At 57.5% G+C, this 22,353-nt stretch overlaps 1 protein-coding gene across 10 annotated transcripts; it reads right to left on the bottom strand.

The window, feature by feature from the left end:
- Positions 1 to 133: 133 nt before the first annotated feature.
- On the bottom strand, positions 134 to 22,239 carry CDIP1 (cell death inducing p53 target 1). Of its 10 annotated transcripts, none has more exons than XM_083800896.1 (6): positions 22,107 to 22,239; positions 3,880 to 3,973; positions 3,298 to 3,396; positions 2,583 to 2,726; positions 2,025 to 2,289; positions 134 to 1,619 (listed from the first exon to the last, which is right to left on the bottom strand). In XM_083800896.1, the coding sequence occupies exons 3-6, from the start codon at positions 3,380 to 3,382 to the stop codon at positions 1,508 to 1,510; spliced, it is 606 nt and encodes a 201-aa protein (XP_083657022.1). In that variant the 5' UTR covers positions 3,383 to 3,396; positions 3,880 to 3,973; positions 22,107 to 22,239; the 3' UTR covers positions 134 to 1,507. The 10 variants fall into 10 exon arrangements, with proteins under 10 accessions (XP_083657022.1, XP_083657023.1, XP_083657030.1 ...); XM_083800897.1 differs by having other exon boundaries at positions 2,025 to 2,286; XM_083800904.1 differs by lacking the exon at positions 22,107 to 22,239 and adding an exon at positions 21,238 to 21,691.
- Between the last annotated feature and the right edge of the window lie 114 nt (positions 22,240 to 22,353).

Here is a 22,353-nt window from a genome sequence, read left to right as displayed (position 1 = left end):
GATGCTGCTGCTCTCCTTCCTGTGGTTCATGCTGCCCCTCCCCACACACACACTTACACAATCCCTTCTCAGCTTCCTTGGGGTAGATCTGCGCATTTGGGAGTGGGGGGGAAAGAAAAGACATATGCTGATCTCAGGGTCTGATGTTTATTTACATACAAACACTGGGACAAGTGCCACAGTTCCACCTCTGAGCAAACAGCAGCTGCCTGCGCAGGCCAGGCTGTGTTTGCAGACCTGCTTACTGAGAAGCCTCCCCTGCTTACCTGGGGGTGCTGTGCGCTCCACCTGCAGGGGCTGGGGGAAGGGGGGCCAGGTGTGGCCACAGAGGGACTGAAAATGCCTCCCAGGGCCTCTTGCCATTGTCTGTCACAGTGCTGCTGGCAGCTTGTGTTGCTGCCTGCTTGCCCCCATCCTTCTGCCCCATGTGACGTGAGCTAAAAGTAAACCCCTACACCCACATGCAACGAGGAATGCCACAGGGGTGCCCCCCCCCAGACCCTGCTGGGCTCGGGGTGAGGATGCAGCTCCGCTGCAGCGGGTCTGCTCCAGAGCTGGGAGCCAGGTAACAAACTCCCCTACTCTACAGCGCTGGGGGCAGGTAGCAACATGCTGGATGCACTTCTGCTAACGGCTTGCCAGGTGGGTGAGGAGCAGCCGGGGGCTTTCCTTCCCCAAAGCATCCACAGCAGGGCTGGCAGGAGGCGCATGCAGCTGGAGCGGCTGTGGGGGGGCTCTGGCAGGACGGGTGGGCTGACGAAGGGTGCGGTGCTGCAGCCCCAGGGCAAGGCAGCCACCCTGTCCCCCCACACACACGCCTTGGAGGCAGCTCTGCGTGCTCCTTGGGAAGTGTTGCCTGTGGGCTGCACACTGACCTGGCAGGAGAGGGCCTTGAGCCACGCCAGAACCTGACACCGACCCCCTGTCTCCTCAAGGCCAAGCCTCCACCAGGCCTGTTCCTAAAAGGGCTGCAGCTGAGCCAGGTGACTGCATCCTCCACTGCGTGCTCCGTTGGCTGCTTGGGCCCCCCTGTCCCCCCCAGGTTAGTGCGTGCCCCCTGCCTGCAGCAGCTCCCGGCCGGGGCACCATGTCTAAGCACCCCCGCTGAGGGGTGGGTGCCTCCCTCAGCTCCTACTTGCCCCCAGCTTGCTCCAGGCGCGAGGGGGCCCTGCTGATGCCCAGGAGCATATGGGGTGCAGAACCACGTCCCGCTCCTGCGTGCTGCCAGGCAGCTGCCGGAGGGAGCCCCGTGCACAGCAGCTGGGTCCTCAGCCCCCCCCCCCCCCCCCCGTCCCCTGTGCACCCACACCAGCATCCCCAATCCAACATTCACAGCACGGACCGGAGCTCGGGGAAGGTGGTCACAGCTCGGGGCAGGAGGGAGGCAGGGATATGCACATACACACCACCAGCGGGTTAAGCGAAGGAGTGTTGCACACGCGTAGACTAGGACGGCAGTGGGAGAGGGGCCGGTGTCATTCCAGTGGCTCGGGCTCCCGGGGTGCCGTTAGCACATGCGCTTGTACGTGTAGATATAGGCCTTGCAGTTGGGACACGTGTGGGTCACATCCTTGAAGTCATCGAACAGGCAGGGGATGAGGCAGCAGCAGAGGTCACACCTGGAGCACAGGGAGATGCGGAGTGCGGTGAGCTCACGCCCTGGGCACAGCTGCGGGCGCGGGAGGGAAAGCAGGAAGGGCCCGCGGGGGGGGGGGGGGGGGGGGCTGTCACTCTGGGGCCAGATGTGTGCACAAGACTGGTACCTGCTGCTGGGGGCCCGCAGGGCCAGCCCCCCCCCATGGCACCTTGCCCTTCCCTGGCAGGAGCTGAGGGCTCCAGGCACTGCCACCCCCAGGAATCTCCCTGTGCGGCCCCAGTAATGATTCAGAGCTGAGGCCCCCACTGCGTCCAACAGCACGGCCAAAGCCGCTGGCATCAAGGCCACCAGGACCGGGGCAGAGCAAACACCATCACCGCCTGGCTGCCGGTGGTGGGGAGGCCCCAGCCCTGCCCACAGCACCTACCCCACGAAGCAGCAGAAGAAGCCAAGAAGGAAGCTCATGAGCCCGATCTCATAGGAGATCTTGGTGGTGATGGCTTGCTGGCAGTGGGGACACACCGTCTGCACAGGGGCACCCTGGAAGATCTCTCCCTGCAGCACGGTCACTGTGGTGGCAGCCCCCGAAGGGACGAGCACCGTTGCCGTGTGGCCGCCAGGCGATGGGTAGTGGCCCGGAGCAGGGTAGTAGCCCATGGGAGGGTGAGGGCCTGGCGGTGGGTAGTAACCTGCTGGGAAGGAGAAACGGGCACAGATGAACGGCTGCGGGAGGCAGGAGAGGCCACGTCCCCAGGGCACTGCACCCTGCTCCCGCAGCGCGCCCTTGGTTATGTGTCTGGGGGCTGCCCTGCTGCAGGCTCCCCTGCTCCGTGCCCCCAGCCTGCCCTAAAGACCCGCTGCATGCCCCTAAAGGCAGCCCCAGCACCCGGTCACGGCCTCCCCTCCCTGAGGCACCCCCAGGACCCCCACCCGGGACCCCCACCCGTCACCACCCCCTGCAGCCACAGCTCCTCGCGGCACTCACCAGGTGGCACGTAGGGCCCGGAGCTGTCGGTGGGCATGTGCGGGGGCACGAACCCCGGCTGCGGAGGCTCATAGGGAGGGGGCCCAAATTCAGGAGGGGGGATGGGAACCCCCTGGGGCTGTCCCACGGCTGGGGAGACGCCATCTGGAAGGAAACACGGAGTCACGGGAGGCAGCAGAGGGGAATGGGGAGGTGGGGGCTCGGCTGGGTGGTCTGAGGCGAGGGGTGGCCTCTGCAGGGACAGGGGCTGTGGCATGGGAAGGGGGGGGGGGGGGGGGGGAACTGCAGGGGAGAGGTGAGGAGGGACAGAGCAAATGGGAAGGGGCTGTGACAAGCATGGGGAAGGAACTGCCTCTGTGCCCAGTGGGCAATTCCCCCAGGACACAGCAGGAGGCCTGTGGGGCTGTGCTGAGCGAGGCTAGAGCCTCGTCCTCTGGGCCACAAGAAGCCCAAATTTCCCCCAGAGCGAGCAAGCAAAGCAGGGGGGTGCTTTCTGCTCTTGTCATTGCTCCTGGGACCTCCTGCCTCCCTGGAGGGCGATGTGGTGACACAGAGCAGGGCATCGCGCCAGACACCCCGGTGCCTGCACACCAAGGGCAGTGCAGAGAGAAGGGGCCATGACCGAGCCGCTCCCGGGGAAGCTGCGCTCCCTCTGCTCCTGCCCACTCAGCAGAGACCCCCCCGACACCCCGGAGCAGCGGGGACCCCGCGGTACCTGTGGCAGGGGGTGGGCCGTGCTTCTCCTCTATCAGCGGTGCTGAGGGGCCGCCCGGGTAGGGTGGCGGAGGGTCGTTGGACATGGCTCAGGGCTGCCCTGCAAGGAAAGACGCGGTGAGCGGAGATGCCCGCTGGGAGGAGGTGGCTGCTGACTGGGGGCTGGGGCTGGTACCACTGCGGCATCGGCCTCAGCCCCACCAAGGGGAAACACAAAGCCACAAAGCCTTGGCCGTGAGGCTGGACAGGCTTTGACCCAGGCAGCAAAGGCAAATGCCTGCTGCTGGCTCCGCGGGCTTCCCCTGTACTGCCCACTGCGACATCAGCCCCTGGGTGCTGCTCCCAGCAGCACCGCCTGCCTGCCTGCCCTGGGCAGCGGCGTGCTGGAAGCTGCCCTGCCCTGTGCTCCAGGACCACAGGCAGGGAGGAGCTGCCCACAGCTTCCAAAGCCCCCCGGCAGAGCCCCGTGCAAAGCTGCACCCCCTGAGCCTGAAGCACAAACTGGGGCAGAGGAGCAGACCCACAGAGAGCACCCCTAAATATCACCGTGGCGTGGGACAAGACCGATGGCTGGCAGGCTTACCTGTCCTCTTCCTTGCCGCAAGGAGCTCAGAGGTCTCGATGGCGAAGACAAATTCTCAGCAGCGTGCTTCAGAAGCTGTCTTACCCTCCCAAACCTGCATGGAAGGAGACAGGGAGCAAGTCACAGTGATGCTGAGGAGCCATCATGACAGCGCAGCCATGCCCCGCTCCCCCTGCCCGGTGCAGATGTGGGCGAGCGGCTCCCGTCAGGAACTGCCTCGTGTGTGCTCCCGCTCGGCAGCAGGGAGCTCCTGATCTGGCTCGGCCCATGGCAAAGCCGCTGCTGCAGGAGCTGAGACACACCCTGGGGTATTTCTCGCCCCGTAAGCTGGGCAGGACCCCAAAGACCCTGCGGTGCCTGGGGGGGGGCTGCACCACCTTGCAGTGGTCCCCCCGAAAGCCGCCTTGCAGCCTTGCCAGATCCTTCCAGTACAGCTGGAAGGAAAAGCAAGAAGTGAGGCAGGGGGCTGCAGCCCCAAAGGCCCCTCCGGGAAGGCAGAACCCCCCGGCAGGGGGCCGGGCATTGCAGATGTGGGGTTACGCAGCCGCGGCTCCCCAGGCCACAGTGCTGGCGTTGTCATTGCGCCTTTGGCCGCGTCCCAGCCGGCCAAGGGGGGGCTGCCAGGGAAGAGCTCCAGCAGCTCCGGCACTCCAAGGAAGTGCGATGACATCAAGCAACGCGATTTTCCTGTTTACTCTGGCTCGGTTACGTCTGGTAGGACGTGCCTAAATTGGGAAATACAAGTGAGAGGCTGCTCGCTCCGTGCTTGGGAAGGCTGCCATCAGGCCCGGGGACGCAGTGACATTGCTGTCAGTGCCCGGGAGGCAGCGCTAGGAGCTCCTCTCGGACGAGCCAAATCCTCCTCCTGTCCCTGGCAGACCAGGAGCAAATGTGACTGTGCTTGTCCAGTGTCCCTTAGTCTGCTGCTCTCCTGCTGGCCAGCTCAGCGTGCTGCAAGGACGGGGCTTTCTCAGCAGCCCCCACTCCAGCAGCCCACAGCTGAGCAGGAAAAAAATGCACCCAGGCAATAACCAGGCTGCAGAAAGCTGCCACAGCCCCACAGAGCTCAGGGCGACGGTGCTGAGCTGGGCAGCAGCCGCCGGGTCCCTGCTTCAGGAGGAGGCAGCCGGGCTCCCTCCAGTGCCAGTGCTGATCCCGCACACCGGATAACTGCTCGGCTCCAGGGCACCACAGCAGGCACGGCGCTGCTCCTGCCCCAAGGCAGCCCTGTCTCACAGAGCAGGCCACAAGCCTGCGGAGGAGCCCCGTCAGCACTGTGACCGATGGAGAAGCGTGCTGACACACCCCAGAGCTGAGCAGAGCCCAGGAGAGCCATCGGGTCTCCCCTGATGCCAGTATTTACTCCCCACCGTTCTTAAGATGCAGACACACAGACCGGAAGCACAATACTGGGGCAGCTGGGTGGGTGAGCCTACTGCATTTCCTCTTGATTTTCTTCCTTAAAAGCCAGAGGACAGGGATACAGCCCGTGTCATGCTCTCAGCAGAGCCGCTGCAGCACACAGCAGTCCCAGGCTGAGGAAAGCACCTGTGCCCAACGCACAGAGCACTGCAGAGCCCTCCTTCTCCTTCAGTGACCTACAAAGCCACAAACTGGGCCATGTTCCTTTTAGCTTCACTGGGGATGTAAAGAAAAAGAGGGCTTATTCTTCCAAAAGCAGCCAACCAAGCCACGCTGCGTGCCAGGAGCTGCCTGTCCCCACGCCGGACAGGGTTCCTGGATGAACCCAGCACAGCCGGGGCGTCCCCGAGTTCCTCGGCCTCACAAGCCAGCTGTGTACGAGCTTCTCCCATTTCTGCTCAGATGCTGCCTCCCCGTAACACATCTTTCAGCGTGCCCCAGCCTTTCTCTCCCAGCTGGCAAGAAACCACAGGAGGCAACGAGCCCAAGGTGGCAAGCCCCCCACGTGCTGCGGGTGGCCCCTGGAAGCTCCCCTCAGAAGCATCGCGGACACCTCGGCTCTGCCCAGCTGCCTCCTGCACCAGGAGCTGCTGCACATCCCCCTCGGAGCACGGGACACTCGTGTTTGTTTACTAGTTTGTGGGAACAAAGATTAGACCGCCAGGTAAGCATTGAATCTACCTTTATGCAGCAGTCACTGTTGCTGACATCTCTCCACGTCCGCGGGCAGGCCAGCTGAGCTCCCAGCAGGAGCGTGGTGGAGACACGGAGCCCCGGAGGACAGGAGCTGCACCCAAAGCAGGAACCACCCCAGAGCTGCAAGGCTGACTCCAGCACTGCTGAGTCCTGGAGGGTGCTCTGGAGCCTCAGCAGAAAGGGCAAGCCAGGCTTATTTCAGCACGTGGGACGCTGTTCCTTGATCAATGGGCCAGGGACTGAGCCACCAGCCGCAAGCGGGCTGCGGGTAGCGAGGGTGCAGCCCAGGCCTGAAGCAGGGCAGGTGGCTGAGCAGGGAGGGCTGCCGCCAGACAGCTCGGCACACAAGGTCAAACAAGCTCATCCTAAGAGCTGCGCTGCCGAGACCCTCGTGCGCCCAGAACCCCTTCCTCGTTTGAGAGCCGAGATTCCCCGTCCCGCCCCTCCACCCCTTACAGAGCAGCAGGAGGACAACGGGCTCTGCCAGGGGTCCGGCCGAACGAAGCGGTCCCTCCCCAGCGTCCTGCCGCGGCTCCAGGCCGCAGATAACCGCGAGGGCGATGGCCAGCAGCCCGCAGAGCCCCACGAGCGCTGGGAGGAAGGAAGGACGTGCATGGGCTGCGGAGCGGTTCTGCTCGTAGTTAGCAGGCTCCGTCACTCTTAATGCAATATTCTGCTTATTAAAAGAGCTCCATAAAGAGCAAGACATTGGCTGTGCGCCCTTCCCTGGAGGAAAGGAAAGCCTGCTTCTTTTAAGCTTCTCAGAAGCTGTTTCTCCCGTGCTTTCTTTTATCTTAACGTGAGAAGCACAAAACCTACTGCAGCCCATTTCCACTAGCGAGCGTCGTGTGGGGCTGGAGGGCGTGAGGGCTCCCCTCTGCGCCAGGTCAGCGCTGAGAGCATCACTCGCAGCGCTGGCACAGACCCTTGCCCGCTCTCAAAAGCAGTGGGGCCAGAAGCAAGCGCACAGACCCTCCCCTTGTGCGCCCACGGCAGTGGTGCAAGGAGCCCTGCTCTCCGGAGCAGCATCCCTGCAAGGCAGCCGTGCTTCCCTGAGCAGCACCCGGCACGTGCCCTGCCGGGAGAGCGCCTTGTGCTGAAGCAGGTTAACGAGTGAGCTGGGAAGATCCAGCTGTGAAAGAGCCCATCAAAACCGTGGCAGAACCTTGCATGATCTCCAGAATCATGTAAAAAGGACTCTTGCTGGAGGCCATTTCTGGTTTCAGCCACTAGCTTTCGGTGAAGCTGACTTACTTCGCTCCCTCTGCTCTGCGGATCAAGCTGCCTTGCAGAAGAGAAAACTTCCTCTGCCTGTGGCACCACCGCAGACGGCCAGACTTGGAGCTGGTGGCAGCTCACAGCCTGGTGCGCCCTTCCCCCTGCCCTGGGTCAGCAGCCTGCCTTTGGGATGAGCGTGACCGCACCTGCACAGCGCGCTGGGCCACGTCGGCGAAGGATTACACGCTCCCTGACCTGTCCTGCCCCGGCAGCCTTCAGTGTGTGAATGCCTCTGCAGGAACAGATTAAAGGCTGAGCTCCCTGAAACCAACCTGCTCTCAGTGGGGTGTAGGGGAGTGGTGAGGACCACAAAGCTGCCCCACTTTAACCACGCCGGTTTATTACAGCTGCAACACCAGTGCCAGCTATGCCATGAAAGCAGCCTAGACCGAATTAGCTCTTCTCACGTGGGAATAACCATTCCCCCACACACTGCATCCACACTAGAGCTTACTGGAATAGCCACATTCATAAATCAGCTGAACACCCAGGGGAAATAAAAATTACGAATTATTTAACCTAAGTTTACCAGGACTTAAGCTTAAGATCTGATGGAATCACGAATGTCTGGTGCAGGTCCCTTGGGAGCAAGGCCCCGTCTCATGATCATAAGACTCAACAGGAGCTGGTTACCAGCAAAAGGATGGGGGTGGACAGAAGAGATTATATTTCTGGCTAGGAAATGCAGGTTAGTTCTTCTAAACTGGAAGAACAGAGTACAGCTTTTACTGGCTCCTCTGCTTTAACCTACCTACAGAAGATCAGGCCACCGCGCGATCACTGGGAACACAGCTCCTGGTAAAGACAAGCAAAGGGCAGGCGTGGGCTGGCGGCACATCCAGCCGAGCGGAGCCAGGATCAGAGGGCAGCGGGACCCGCTGGGTCAGCTGGATCAGCCCACCCCTCCTTCCCTCTCTGGGGACACCACCAAATCTGCCAGCGATGCGTTGGTCACGCTGCTCCTGCTGTTCCTGCGGGAAGCCCACTCCAACCCCTGCTGCTCTGAGAGGTAGGAAAAAAAAAGCTATCCATCAAAGCAGTGGGATGAAAACCTTACAGCTTCTAGCCTGGGTTTATTTGTAGCCAGATTACACCCATCTGTTCTTCAGCCTGAGCAGCTTTCCTTCGCTCCCTGCTCTCTGCGAGCAGCCATCATATCATGACTCAGACGTTGTTTTGCTAGGCTGAGCACACCGAGCGCTCGCAGGGTATTTCTGGGCTGTGTTTCCAGTGCAAGCCCATTGTGTCCCTCACGTCTCGAACGGCCACTGCGGCGACCCAAAGCCACGCTCAGCTGTGGCAGCAGCGAGCACCTCCTGCGCTGGCACGCTCCCTGGAGCAAGCCGCCTGCTGCAGCACAGTCGGGGCAGCGAGCTGTGGCTGGCCAAGCTGCTCCAGCGAGCTCCGTCCGCCCTGCGGCGCTGCCGTGGGGCTGCACCGGGTCACTCCTGCTCCTCTGCTCCTGCCTCAGAGCCTGGGGCCGGTACGGGAGGCTTGCATTCAGCACGGACGTGAGGACCAAACCGCAGCTACGTAGATGCCCGTGAGCAGGCTAGGCTGGAGATGTGGCTTAGCTAAAGGAAAGAGGTGAGAGCAGATTGCATTCCCACTGCTGCCAGTAGCCCTGTCCCTCTCCCCTGCCAGGGCACAGCGGCAGCAGACACGAGCAGGAGAGCACAACTCCCTCGCAACCCCACGGGCAAAGGGCCTGGCCCACGCCGGCCGCAGCCTCAACCCACACAACCTCTCCGCGGCTGCTCTGCGCTCCCCGACCTGCCCAGGGCCCCCCATCAGGCAGCTCTGGGGCAAGAAGAGGAACTGAGCTGTGGCAGGTCTCTGGACACCTCCCAGACAGCGAGAGGGCTGTCAGAGGCGTCCCTAGAGCGGGGAGCGCAGCCAGAGAGCCGTGGGCAGCGTGCAGCCTCGCACCTGTAAGCACAAGGCTCCCGAATCTGCCTCCTCCCCGTGCTCAACAAACCAGGCCCCGGATTTCTCGCTAACCAGGGACTGATTCCCCAGAGCACTGCTCACAGGCCCCATTACTGATGCGGCCCAAACTGGTACCACAAAGCTCTCCCAGCTGCTTAGGGATGGAAGCAGGGAAGAGGTGAAGCTGCGCCGCCAGAGCAGGTCCCAGCCAAATGTACGGTAACGTGCCACGAAAGCACACCCACCAGCTCCACGGGCTCAACAGGTAACGCCACGAAGAAGGCAGCTACGGCTGATTTCTGCGCTGCTTGGAGAGGCAAAGGCTCAGTCTGTTAACGCCGTGCTCTGCCCAGGCAGCAGTCCTGTGTGCTTCTGGCTGCCTCCTCCCGGCCCGAATCGCCAAGGGTGAGACAAACCTGGGGGGAAGCACCAGGTCGCCGGCGAGTAACTCATGTGCGAGTCCTGATGCAGCGCCGGCCCCGCACAGCTCTGAGCCGGCCTCACAGAGCAGCTCAGATCTGCTTCCGAGCACCACCCCGTGAGCAGAAGCACGCTCTGCGCTGTCCTTGCTCCTCCTGCATTTGGTGACTGGAGACCATGGTGATTCAGCTTTGCTTTGCCTACCGGAGCAGTGGCTCCAGCCACCGAGCCGGGAAGCAGCATTTGCTGGTACTCAACCACGTTCAGTGATGCTGGCACTTCAAAAGCTGCCAGTGCACATTTATGGAGCTCTTCCTCCATAAAAAACCACGTCCAATATTTTTAAGAGGAAAAAACATGCTACAATTAAATGTATAAATTAGAGAAAAGGATGCAACCACTTCCAGCTTCACTGTAGATCAATCAGACACAAACTTCAGCTTCCAGGCTTTGTAAATACATCTTCAAAAACAAAGTCAAGAGCTCTGAAAAAAACTGGGCTCCCTCACCAAGGCCAGCCTCGCTCCTTTTAAAAAGGGAACGGCATTGTGGCCAATACCACCTCATCTTCCTGGCCCCGGGGAAGCTAACCACGTGCCACAGGCTTTTTTCTGCTTCAGAAATGGGTCTGAAAGTCTTTTCAGAGTGTAACGCCAAGGCCTTGCTGAAATCAAATACTGACAACGACACACGCAGACGCAGCTGGGGTTCGGCTCGGCTTCCAGCACGGTCCTCACCTCCCTCAGGCAGGATCGCTGCCTCGGCTCAGCCTGGTTTGAAGGGGTTCTGCTGCCAGAACACTCGGCCAAAAAATATTTACCTGCTGATTCGGGGCTTAAAGGAGAGAAATACTGAGAACAGGAAGGAAGTTAAATCTGCTAGGTACGAGCACAAAAGGCAGGTCAGATGTTAGCAAAATGCCGTTTGACTGAAAGCCTGTTACCCTTTAAAAGGGCTTTAGGGGCGCGAGCAGAGACTGAAGGGAGCACTGCCAGCTCGGAGGTGGACAGAGCCGCACCTGCTGGCAGCAAGCACACCGACGTTTGTGAGCGGCACCCCCAAAGGCCAGCCCGGACCCCCCCTGCGGCACGCTCGCTGTCACACCTGTGCCACAGAGCAAGCCACGGGCGCTGCCCGCGCCACGCGCATGCCCGCACGCCTGCTCACGCGCAGCTCGCAGGGACGTGGCTCAACTCCCACCGCTCCTCAGGGCGCCGCGCGCGCCCCGCAGCCGGCAGCGCTTACCTCGAGAGGAAAGACAGCAGAAATCCCCGCCGCGAAAGCAGTACTGGTGCTTCCTTCTGCCTGCCTTTTACGCGGAGCAAGAAAAGATGTTTTCTGTGTCAGCAAGCCAAACTTCCCCCTCAGCCTTGCCTCTTCCCATGCGCGTTTGCTGCCTGCAGCCTTTGTATCGTCTCCCCGGGGCCAGGAGGGAAGGAATAACACCGGACGGTGCTGCAGCCTCCTGCAGGGAGGGCACGCACTGGTACTGGACCAAGCAGCACGTACCCCTGCTATACCCCGCCGGACACCCCAGCGGCACCTCACGAGCTCAGCATCCTGGTCCTGGGCACACAGCAAGAGGGCGCATGCCTACACAACACAGGCGTGCACGGCGCGATGGGAGCCCAGCGTAAGGACCAGTGGAAAGGTTGGCTCTTTCTCCGAGCAACTCAGCTGTGTTTCCCCAAGCACAAGCCACGCGCCCTCAGCATCCCTGGCAGGGAGTGGAAACCCGCCGTGCAGGAACAGCCAGGCGGTTTTGTCCCACGCTTCTGCAGTCAGACTTCAGCTGCAGAAAACTGCTCCTTCCAGGAGGGTCAGGCTCTTCCTTCGGCGCAGAGATGGAGGTCAGAGGCAGTCCTTCAGAACAAGGACTGCTGGAGGAGAACGTTATTCACCTCAGCGCTCCGGCTGTGTCAGACAGCTGAAGCTGCTGTGCAGCACGCCGGGCTCTGGAGGAGCATCCCCACTGCAGTCATTTTACCTTGGGACCTGGGACATGCCGTTTGACCTTCCTCGTGCCACCATAACCCAGCAGGAAAATCAGCCGCGAGCAGGATCCTCGCTGGAAGCCAGGTGCTGTGGCCGAAGCAAGATTTCTCAGGGTATTATATCCAAAGCACAATCAGATAACCTCCCTGATGCAGTCCAGGCACAGCTGTTCTCAGCCAGAAATTCACATTACAGCTTCATGCAGCTCCTCTGTATGGATTTCAGCAAAAGCAGAGAAAAAATCCCCCTGCTTAAGACAAGGATGGTTTATCCGCAACAGCCCCAAAGGGTTACATGCGGGAGGAGGGCTTGCAAGGAGGGCTGCTGCCGCCTCTGGGACTCTCTCCAGTGCTATTCGCCTCCAGATGGGCTGACCAAGCGCTTGTTGGCTGCAGAAACAGCATTGCCAGGACCCGGTTAACCCGAGCATTTAAAGCAAAACTATCCAAAATGAAAAGAACAAACTGGGGCAGCTGCTTGCTCTCTGCTGCAGGTTCCCAAGCTGCAGCACACAGCTGCAGCAAGCGTCACACTTCTGCAGAGCTCACCGCGCCGGCAGCGGCATGTGACAAGAGCCAAGAGGGGCTGCAAAGGAGCTAACGGCACGGAAAGGCTGCCGTCCCAGACCATGACACTGAGCCCCAGCCCTCACGCAGGTAGGGGCACCAGGGAGGGCCTGGGCAGCTGTACTCCTCCCCTGCAAAACAGCTTTCTGCCCACGCAGCGAGCAGAGGCTGCCCTGCAGGCTGGCACTGGCCGCTAGGAAGCAAACACCTGCCCCTCGAGAGGTGCTGCGCTCTGTGTCAGACATTTCCAGCTGGTGACCTGGTCTCCAGAGAGGACGGACTACAACAGGCCAGGTGTTCGCATGGGTGACAAGATGTGAATTAAAAGAAATGTGAAAGACAAACCTGTGTTCCTCTGCACCTTAGCAATCTGCTCCCGAAAGACTCTGATGAGAAACGGGGGGTGCCGCAAGCCAGATCTCTGGAGAACCAGAGCTTTTCCGTGAGACTTTCAATGCGGGTGACGAACAGCCCAAACACACGCGTGGTAACACCCATGAGAAAGTACCCAGCGAGATCACTGGCTGTCGTCCAGCGTCCAGGGCATCTACCTAATCTTTACCCTGAGTGGAAAAACACCGTGTTACATCTTCCATTTGTTATCTAGTGTACGTTAATAACGCAACCTGCAATAACCTAGAGCAAATAAAACCAAGATTACTCCAATTCTACAGTGTTTTAACACTGCACCAAGCTTAACTGTGCCACAATATTAGTTGTTCTTTTGTTTAAACCACTCAAGCAGCTTAAAGGCAAGTATAAATCCCAGAGACGACGGGGCAGCAGCCCCACAGTTCCTTGCATTACCAGCAACCACAGCTCTGTATCTTGTCCCTGACGGCAGCCTGTAACAGATGCTTAGAAACGAGTCAGGAAGCAAGCAAAGGCAGCACGAGCCCTCTGCCCTCCCTCCCGCTCCCAGAGCATCAGGCAGCCTGGAGTTTCTCCGGGGACCACCCTGATTTCCTCATAGCCCACCGGTTCGCTGAGCTCGGCCACACACGGCAGTGGCAAGCTCTGCTCTTCAGTTACCCCCATGAAAAAGAAGTGTTACAGTCACGAGGAAGTTGCTATAGTCTGCTGCCTGCCCATTTCTGCGCCTGCCTCCTAGTCCTCTCACAGAGAAGATGAATACAGGGTGATTACCCACTGCTTCTCACAGTACAACCCAGCCTTCTATAGATCCCTTTCCCAGCACTATATTAAAAACATTTTATTCCTTTATCCACACTATTTGTTCATTACTCCCTCATTCTATAGAATTTTTTGAGAGAAAGTCAAATAATACAGCTACATCATTGCTGAATCAAGCTGATTAGATGTGTGACTTCCATCAAATAACACACCGAGCTCCAAGGGAGGAGGAAATTAAAGTCATACAGGATCAGCACTTTTGTGGAGATGTAGCCGCATTTCAGTTTCAGAATTAATCAGTGCCCGAGAGCCTATTCAGAATTCCCTTGCAGATTCTGCAACACAATGAAATAATTCTGAATACATCGATGGTGATTCCAGATCCATTTCCCTTCCAAGAGATGTACAAAACATACGTCAAAGTACTGATGTTTCCTTAGCCAAGGCACAGCACCAGCTTGCTATAGGGCCGACTCCAGCCTCCAAAAACATTAGCGTTTGCTCTCCCCACAAATACCCCTGCCTTGGCACCAGAGAAGCTGCTGACATCTCAATCTAACAGGTACAGTGTCACCTTGCATTTTTTTCTGAGGACTCGTGAGAAATGCTCTATGCCATCCAATTTTACTTAAGACCACGACAAATAAGCAGGGTTTGGGGTTCACCCCAGCTGCAACGTAAGACACAAACTCTCTTCTGAGTCCTGCCACCAAGAAGGACCACGCACACGGGGATGCGCCCCGAGTCCAGCACAGCTCCTGGGGTCCCGTCTCTCCCTCTGCTTCCAGCCAGACCGCGCTGAGCTCCCAGTCCAGAGAAGTCATTCCTGCTCCTAAGTATCCGTGCCTTTGGTTTCAGTTTGCAGCACCAAGTTCTTGCCAGCTCCCTCATAACCCCTTACCCCAAACTCCGCTCTCTGCCGAACCACGGCACGCAGCGAGTTGCTGCACATCTGTGCCTCCGGCCCTGCCAAAAGCTGCTCCCCGCAGCCCTGCTCGCCGCTGCTGCTTGCTCGGAGGCGCCGCAGGGCAGCCCTAGCAGGGGAGATGGCGAGGGCACGCGGAGCCCCATCGTGAGCCCGCCTCGCTTAAACGCAGGCAGATCTGAGAGGAACATGGACCAAGACACAAACCAGCTAGCCACATTCAGCGAGATCTGCAAGCGGGCGCGCAGGGCTGTGTCCCCTTGGAAAACAAGGGTGAGGAAGAGAGTCGACGTCCTCGTGCCTCTCCAGGACACGGCTCCAGGCGCCGGCCCAGTTTTGGCACGCGTGGGACAAGAGCCACACCAACCCCAGAAGAGCAGACAAAGAAAGCAGAAGGCCTTGTGCTGAAAATCTAGGTATTTCGACTGATTCCAAGGCGTCTCTAATACTCAGCAGCACACTTCCTCGAGTCCCTCTTCTAAGCGTTTCTAAACCCTTTTTCTCTGCCTCTCTGTCAAGCCATTACTGCAGCGCGTTACTTTTAGGCTTCAAGCGTTGCTGATCAGAGGGTTTCAAACAGTCCCAGGAGCAAAGGAGTCCCAAGGCTGGGTCACTGCTCTCACAGCAGGAGATGAGACAGGTGGAAATTCAAGTGCATAACGCTAAGATGCCCACAGGATAGACATAAGTTTATTTATTTACAAATGAATAAATAAATAAAAATTCAGTGGACTGGTTTGCACTCACAACTGAGTAGAAACCCAATCCCAAGTTAACAGCAGTGCCCCAAACACAGCGTTCACACCTACCATTTAAGTCATCTGCAGTGGGTCCTAGCACGAGTGGAATTTACAGCTGCAGTGAGTGGGGCTGTCTACGTCCCAACTACTAATTTATTCTCAGAAAGGCTAATTTAATCCGGCAGTGAAGGTTCTCAAAGCCTCCTTGCACAGAAACGCTTTTATCTTGGTTGGCTTAACAACAATACAGCATATCCAAAAACGTGGAGGGGTGCTAAAGAAGAACACTGCCCTTGTGTTCTCAGTTCTCTGGTACTTTTGTCTAAGAAATTTATCTTGGTAACCACAGACTGAGAAAACAGAGCGCCTCTGTTGTTTTTAAAAGCCAACTGTATTTTCTAGGCAAAATATACAACAGCTCTGGCTACGCCCCCCTCGTGTATAACTGTCTTGTCAGAGAGCGCGTTGCAAGCCAGCAAATATTGCTTAATATTAGGCACCGCATTCGCTTCCAGCCACCCAGCTGCGTAGCAAGACCAGCGGCTGTGCCGCCTGGCCTGGGAGCACTGCCCGCCCTGGAAGGTGACTTTCCACAGCCCCCACTGCAGAGCAATAAACTTCAGAAGAAATATAAAATTCTCTGTGGCAAGAAGCTGTGTAACTGCAATGTGAAACATTTCAAAGGGAATCCCAGAGCGTGCTCCAGGTTTCCAGCCTCTGCAATTCATGGGGGGAGGGCAATAACTAATTAAGTAATCAGAAAGCTTCTTTTCCTTGTTTTTAAATCCCAGTTCGTATTTTCCCTTTACTTGTCACCGTGTTACCTGTGCTGTATGGACACAGCGTTAAGAAGTGACTCTCACCTTCGAAAGGCAGATCACTGGAGAGCCCAGCACCTCCCCCTGGGATAAAACAGGGGGCTTTAAAGCATTACAACAGGCGTAGCTGTAACAGGATAACTCTCCGTGCTCTTAGAAGTGTCGCCATCACCCTGCCACTAGAGTAAAGGTAGAGCTGTGCAAGGTGCTCGGCCTGGAGCAGCCTGATTCTGCACTGCTTTGGTACAGGGGCAAGAACATACCCCAGGTGGCATCCAGCAATTTTAGGACGATTCTGTAATTCGGGGAGAAGGAAAAGATCAGAGGCAAGCAAGGCTTAAAGACAGGCCAGAGGAGAAATAAATAAATAAATAAACAAACTAACACAAACAACACTCCCCTTGTTGCTATCAGCCAGGAACTACTGTCCCAAGAATAGCCTATTCAGAAACCAGGAAACTCGGAGAGCAGCAGGGAAGGGCTGAGTCATGGCCATTTGAAAAAACAACAAACCAAACAAAACAAACCAAAAAAAAAAATCAACCCAAAAGGGAAGGAGAGAAAACACGGACAGCGGCTGTCCTGGGTCTTGGCAATGTGAACGAGTCGATCCTGTATCGATTAACGTATCAACCAACCCTGGCTTTCGAAAGCCCTGCAAGCGCACGGTACTGCCGTAAGAAGCAGCCGCCCTCCCTCTGCTCCTGGGAGGCGAATTTAGCCCTGGCTGAGCCAGGCAAGGCTGGCGGTGCCCTCGCAGCACCGGCACCCTGCGACCATCGCACGAAGCAGACTTACAGGCTGGACGAACAACTCCCAGCAGGGAACTGCCGTCCAGGTGAGGGCTGCCGTTAGCCGAGGGCCGGGGAGGGCTGGAGGCAGAGCGGAGCAGGACGGGCCTCCTGCGACACCGCTCCGCAGACTCCGGCATGGCCAGCCCCCAGCAAGGCCTGGCTATGGTGAAGCCTCTTTTTTCCACGTGACAAACTTTGTCCTGTGACCTAATTTGTACCAGTTTTACAATAATTCTCCCTGGAACAGCAATCTTATTCACTCACCTATAATCTAAAAGATTATACCTACTCTCCAGCTGTGGGGCTCTGGGAGGACACACGAGGGATTTCTGAGCAATAAGGGCTTATTTTTAACAAAACTGCTCAGCTACTCCTCCCAAACCACGGAGGGGGCTGTATCTTTTCAACTAAATAACTCTGCCTCAAACACACGGATTGGGAAAAGAAGCCTCCGGCCTGCCCTACTTTGCGCTCTGAGGCTCAGAGAAGCAGGGTGAGAAGCGGGGAGGCACCGAGCCCTCCTTGCCGCGCCGGCTGCCCCAGGGTCCCGCACACAACCCGCGCCCACGTGTAGCTGCCCCTCAGCCCCCGCACCTCGTCCTGGTGAAAGACTCGGTCGCTGAAGGACGTCGGTCAGGGCTTCCTCTGGAACAGGAGTTTGCAGGCAGCAGGTACCTCGTGGGGATGTCGGCGCCCACAAGCGCCGGGTGAGGAACGCTGTGAGGGTGCGTTGTGTCTGCACACGCAGCCAACAGCCAGGGAGAGCAAAGCCTCCGCGCAGATCCCAGCGGGAAGACGCAGGCATTGCAGGATCCCAGGCTGCAAAGTCCTTTTGGTCTGAGAGTAGATTTTTTTTTATTTTCTGAGAGCCGGTATAAACCATGGGGGAGCTCAGACACCCTAACTTAGCTCTCCACAGCAGTGGAAGCTAGACACATTCCTTCCAAAAACACCTTTTCCAAAAAGCGCTAATAGGTAGCCAGCCTGTTAGGACAAGGCACAGAAGATTTCCTTTCTAAATGCAGAGACTAGGTATCAAAGAAGGCTTGGGGACACCCTCAGTTGGGAACGTCTGGTTCCGGACAGAGGGACCACCATCTCAGCATGAATCCTTCCTTTTATAATCTTAAATTCTCTTAATCTATAAGGGAACTGGATATTATTCCATTTTCTTGTATATAAAACAGGTAAAAGAAACAACAGCTACTAATACAAAGCTCCTTTGCTAATCACAATAGGTGACAGAGACATGTATTACTTAAATCGCATGTAAAGCCCCAGCTCATACCTTTGTCCCCTGATCAGCTCAGGTTTGAGAGCTACAAAGTTCAATACGCACAGCTCACAGTTGTTACTCACAAGTCCTAAGATGCTAATTGCATTGCCATCTTTTGGGGCTATCGCTTGTATTTGTTCACGTGAAATTCAAGCCTGCTAAGGGAGCTCAGATCAGACACAGCTGCACTGAAGCAGGGCCTCACGCAGGAGCACTGCACGTGAAGCAGTTCCCCTCCCGCCTCCATCCTCCGCCCGGGGCTGCAACCAGCGCAGGCCTGCTGTGCTCGCTGGGCTCCCCAGCAGCCTTTTTTCACTGGTGCAAACACAACCCCTTTCGGACTGCAGCCACAAGACGCCTCTGAGTGAATGAACCCAAAGCTAAATCTTAACAGCAGCCAAGAGCTTCCGTCGCGTCTTGTGCCAGAAATAAAAATTGTGCTCCCCCTGCCTCTGAGACTTTGTACTGTTGAGAAAATGGATTGTGGTTTCCTACGGCTTCTGTGTTAATTGTCTTCCCTCTGATCAGACAAGGAGATACATCCTCTGCATAGCAGCCATAGGTCTGACACTGCCTAGGAAAATCGTGTTGCTTCTCCCTAGCCGCGAGGCTGATAGCAAGTGCTGGAAACAGCAGGAAAACAACGATGTGAACACCACGTCCCAAGGCAGGAGCTGCAGGTCACGTGTTTTCTGGAGATAAAAAAGAAACACATCTGTGTTTGCAAACGGGTACGCTCCCATGCCTTGTGCTGAAATCTTTAGCGGAGTAAATCTCCATTTCAGCCTAGAATGCTTTGCCTTTGTAACAGCTGCAAAATCAGGTCCTGGAAGTAAAAAAAAAAAAAAAAAAACAACCAAACAAACAAACCCAGATCTCCAAAGATTTGCAGAATAACTGGAGTTCCCAATGCAAACTATCACTTTTACTGTACTGGGCAGAAGGGAAGAATGCTGCATAATTTACAATGTTCCTTTTAGAACATCACTGACTGCTGCTAAGGGCCATGAGGCACATCAGCATCCAAGTGGTGTTTCCCAGCTCCTCGTCCTTCCTGTTTTCAGCAGCTCTGCACTCACCCGTCTGAGAGAACAGCTTCTCATCCCTGTGCTGTCTGACGTTTTACTCAGAAGTTAGCACACTTGCCTAGAAGCTTGAAAGTATACCCAGTCCTGCTGTCTTCATGATTATTTTTATCTCCATATTACTTAAATACTATTTCCTCCTCAGTCTCACCTGGCAGCCAGCAGTCTTACCCTTAGCTTAGTGCAAAGCTGAACACAGAAAAGCTACCACAGCGCTGACCATACATGCAGCACATGTACATGCCCAGGTACATACCCGTGGTAATACCCATGCCAACAGAAGTAACACGCGGTCCTGCTGTAGGCCCTACAAAAATTGCTATTTCAAAGAATTTTTAAAACTTATCTTCTTTCAATCTAAGATATTATCTCCTGACTAAAGCAAGTACAAGAAATTGAATGTAGAGCTTTACAACAGTACCACAGACAGATGCAGAAGACCCAACTTCATTCTTCTCTTTACCTATGAGCAAAAAAAATGATCTTGGATCTGAGCAGCTACTAGAAGACTGCACATCTCCCTCCAAAACCACTCATACTGGAAGATGTCTGCATCAACCACATCCTTTAAATGCAAGCGTTTATCTTCTAAATTCTAATTTGAAGGAGGAAAAAAGATAAACTTTTACATAATAAAGTTTCTTGGAGCCCTTCTCTCTCCGTGTTAGTGAGCAATACCGGCAATGGGAACACTTCTGCAGATCACAACGCTGCTCCAAGGACCCAGAACCCAACAAAACACATACAGTGTGGGTGTTGGGGACAAGCTCTTGCCTGGCCCCTGGCTGAACGCCCTTTAGCTGCAGGAGAGCATTAGCTGCACTCCCAGCGAGCATCCACCAGTCGTGTTTCATCTCGAAGGAAAGCAGCCACCATGCTTTGCATCACTGTGTGACTTCACATGCAGAAAAGCATGGCTGATTAGGAAAGTGAGCTTCAAAAACATGCTCATAAACTGAAACACGGCACTGCTGGAGACACCTTCCCTCCTGAGACAGGCTCCAGTCAGAACAGGTGCCCGAGGAACTGAATTTCAGACAGACCCACGTAGAACCTGTTGAGGGCACACAACAAGAAACTCCGCACAGCCTTCCATCTTCTTAGGAAGGGCTGAGGCTCAGGAAGAGACGTTCCCTCTCTGTTGACTGTCCCAGATACATCCGTAACAAGATCTTTCGGTACTCAGCATGCGAACACACACCCCCAGCACCTCCCTGACTGCAGCCCTGTGTGGACGCAGCCACCAGAGCCTCACCAGCCGTACAACAGCAGCAAGGGAAGGCTGAGCGTGCTCACTCCGCTTGGCACCAGTCTCAGGGGAACATCTGGGGCAGCGGTTCCATCATCCCACCCTTGTTACAGCCTCACCCCCCTTCTGCCCTCAGTCCGTGCCGCACAGACAGCCTCGTACGAGTTCCCAAAGCTGTTGCCTCCCTACCTCCAAGCAGCAATTCCCTCCTCACACAACGCCTAGGGACAACAGATACATTGCGAAATGCTTCCAGGGATTTCCAGGGGCATGTGGCCATCGTTGCAACCTTTAGACAGAGAAGCCTTTGGAAGTTTTCAGCCTGCACTTTCCACACTGACCTGAGTTTGTTTAGTTCCTAAAAACGAGTGAACATTACATATATATAGTATTCACTATACTCACTCGAGTCCCCCCAGCCCTCGACTGCCTACCTCCAGTCAAACACTCCAGAAAGCAGAAGGCCCCTGCTGAAAAGAAAGCACTGTTTCAAGCATGTTGGTTGAAAGGGAACAAATAGGAAGATAGCCTGCATATTCACAAAGTGTTTTTGGCACATTTTACATCCAAATAACTATATTTATAATTTAGACCATTTCTAGTTAAAATCACTGTGCCTGACACCTGGAATATGACAACCCCTGGTACACTCACCGGTTCTCCCTGGTGCAAGGAGATTGTCTCCGTTCCAGTCCTGCCAAGGGGCACACACCTACACTCGCAGGTACTCGGAGAAGTTTCAGCTTGAGCACGACTCCTGCGGGTGATCTGGAGGATGCCAGCACGAGAGCGCTCATCCCAGCCTGCCCCTTCCCACTCCCTGCGTGGGCCTGGCCGGGGAGCGCTCCCCAGGCCCCATCCCTCCCTTTAGCAGCAATCGCAACACCCTGTGCTTCCCATACAGCAACCGAACGCCGCCTCAACAGCTCCCGCAGTTTCGCCTCTCTGGTCCCCCTGGGAGGCAGAACCGAGAACTCACTGCCCTGATGGTTAAAGCCTCCCGCTAGGTATGTGCCTTTGCACAACGTTACCCATTAGCTGCAAGGGCTCTCCTCCCTTCACAGGGCTCACGCTGCCAACGTGCTGACAGATAATACCATCCCCATCATCACCGTCGTTGCCATTTCTCTTCCTGCTTGTCAAGGGAACCGGGCTTGTTTGGTCTCTAAAATGGGCCCGTCATTCCTGATCACCAAACGGGCAGCTCCAGCCCCGGCTCTCCTCTGCCGAGCAGGGATGGCTGGAAACGCCTGCGTTTATACCGACGCCGGGCTCCCTCCTCTCTGGGGATCCGTCTGGGCACCATCGCAGCGGCCCCCTCGCAGCTGTGCTTGGCTGGCAGCTCACAGCCTCCCTCCCCACAAGCTGGCACGACCTCGGGCTGGGCGCTCGCCTTACAGTGCAAAGCCTTCTCTCCCCCAGCGCACGACTTCGCCTTCCCTGCGATTAAATTTCAGCCCGTGTCCGTCGCACCAGGCCGCCGGTACATGCCGACCCTTCCGTCCCAGCCCACCCCCGCCCTGCCGAGCGCACCGAGCCGAAGCTTTGTAACATCTCCCCGGCGCCCTGCGGCATTTGGCGGCCGCTGAGGACAACGTCGCGGACCGGGGGAAGGAGCGCTGCCAGGCTGCCGGTGCCGGCGGGCTGCCTCCCCCTCTCCCGGCCCGCGTCCCCCCGTGCCCGGGACACGCAGCCCGAGGCCCCGCACCGAGCAGCTAGCCGCTCGTCTCCCCCGTCCGCTTCCTAAGGGCAGACGGCGCCCAGCTCGCCCCGCGTCCCCCCGCTCGGAGCCTCCCCGTGCCCCAGCCCTCAGCACCCCGCCGGGCTTGGGGGGGGCTGCGGGCCTCCGCCCCGCTCCCCCCCTCCGCGCCCCCGCTCCCCGGGCCGACCCCGCACGCACCGCTCCCGGCTCCCGGCTCCCGGCTCCGGCGGCTCGGTGCCGGCACCTGCCGGGCGGCGGGGCGGGGCGGCGGCGGGGCGGGCCCGGCCGCGCTGTCAGGGCCCGGCCGAGGCCCGCGGAGCCGCGGGCTGGCGTGGCTGGGCAGGCCGGGCACGGCGCTGCGGGAGCGGGCGGGGAGCGGGGCCATCGCCCGGCCTCAGCCGGGAGCCGCGCCCGGCGGCCAGGCCGCAGCGGGAGCCCCGCGGTC

This window comes from Anser anser (assembly GCF_964211835.1).
Source record: "Anser anser genome assembly, chromosome: 15".
In the NCBI taxonomy this organism is placed as follows: Eukaryota; Metazoa; Chordata; class Aves; order Anseriformes; family Anatidae; genus Anser; species Anser anser.
The sequence above is the reverse complement of the archived record's forward strand: the minus strand, read 5'-3'. Positions and strand labels throughout refer to the sequence as shown.

Bases quoted from the DNA above. Each gene is read 5' to 3' on its own strand.
- CDIP1 (XM_083800896.1), bottom strand. From the start codon at position 3,382: ATGTCCAACGACCCTCCGCCACCCTACCCGGGCGGCCCCTCAGCACCG. The intron at 2,290-2,582 runs GTGAGTGCCGCG...TCTCCTTCCCAG, and splicing joins CGGGCCCTACGTGCCACCTG to CAGGTTACTACCCACCGCCA. The intron at 1,620-2,024 runs GTAGGTGCTGTG...CCTGTGCTCCAG, and splicing joins TTCTTCTGCTGCTTCGTGGG to GTGTGACCTCTGCTGCTGCC.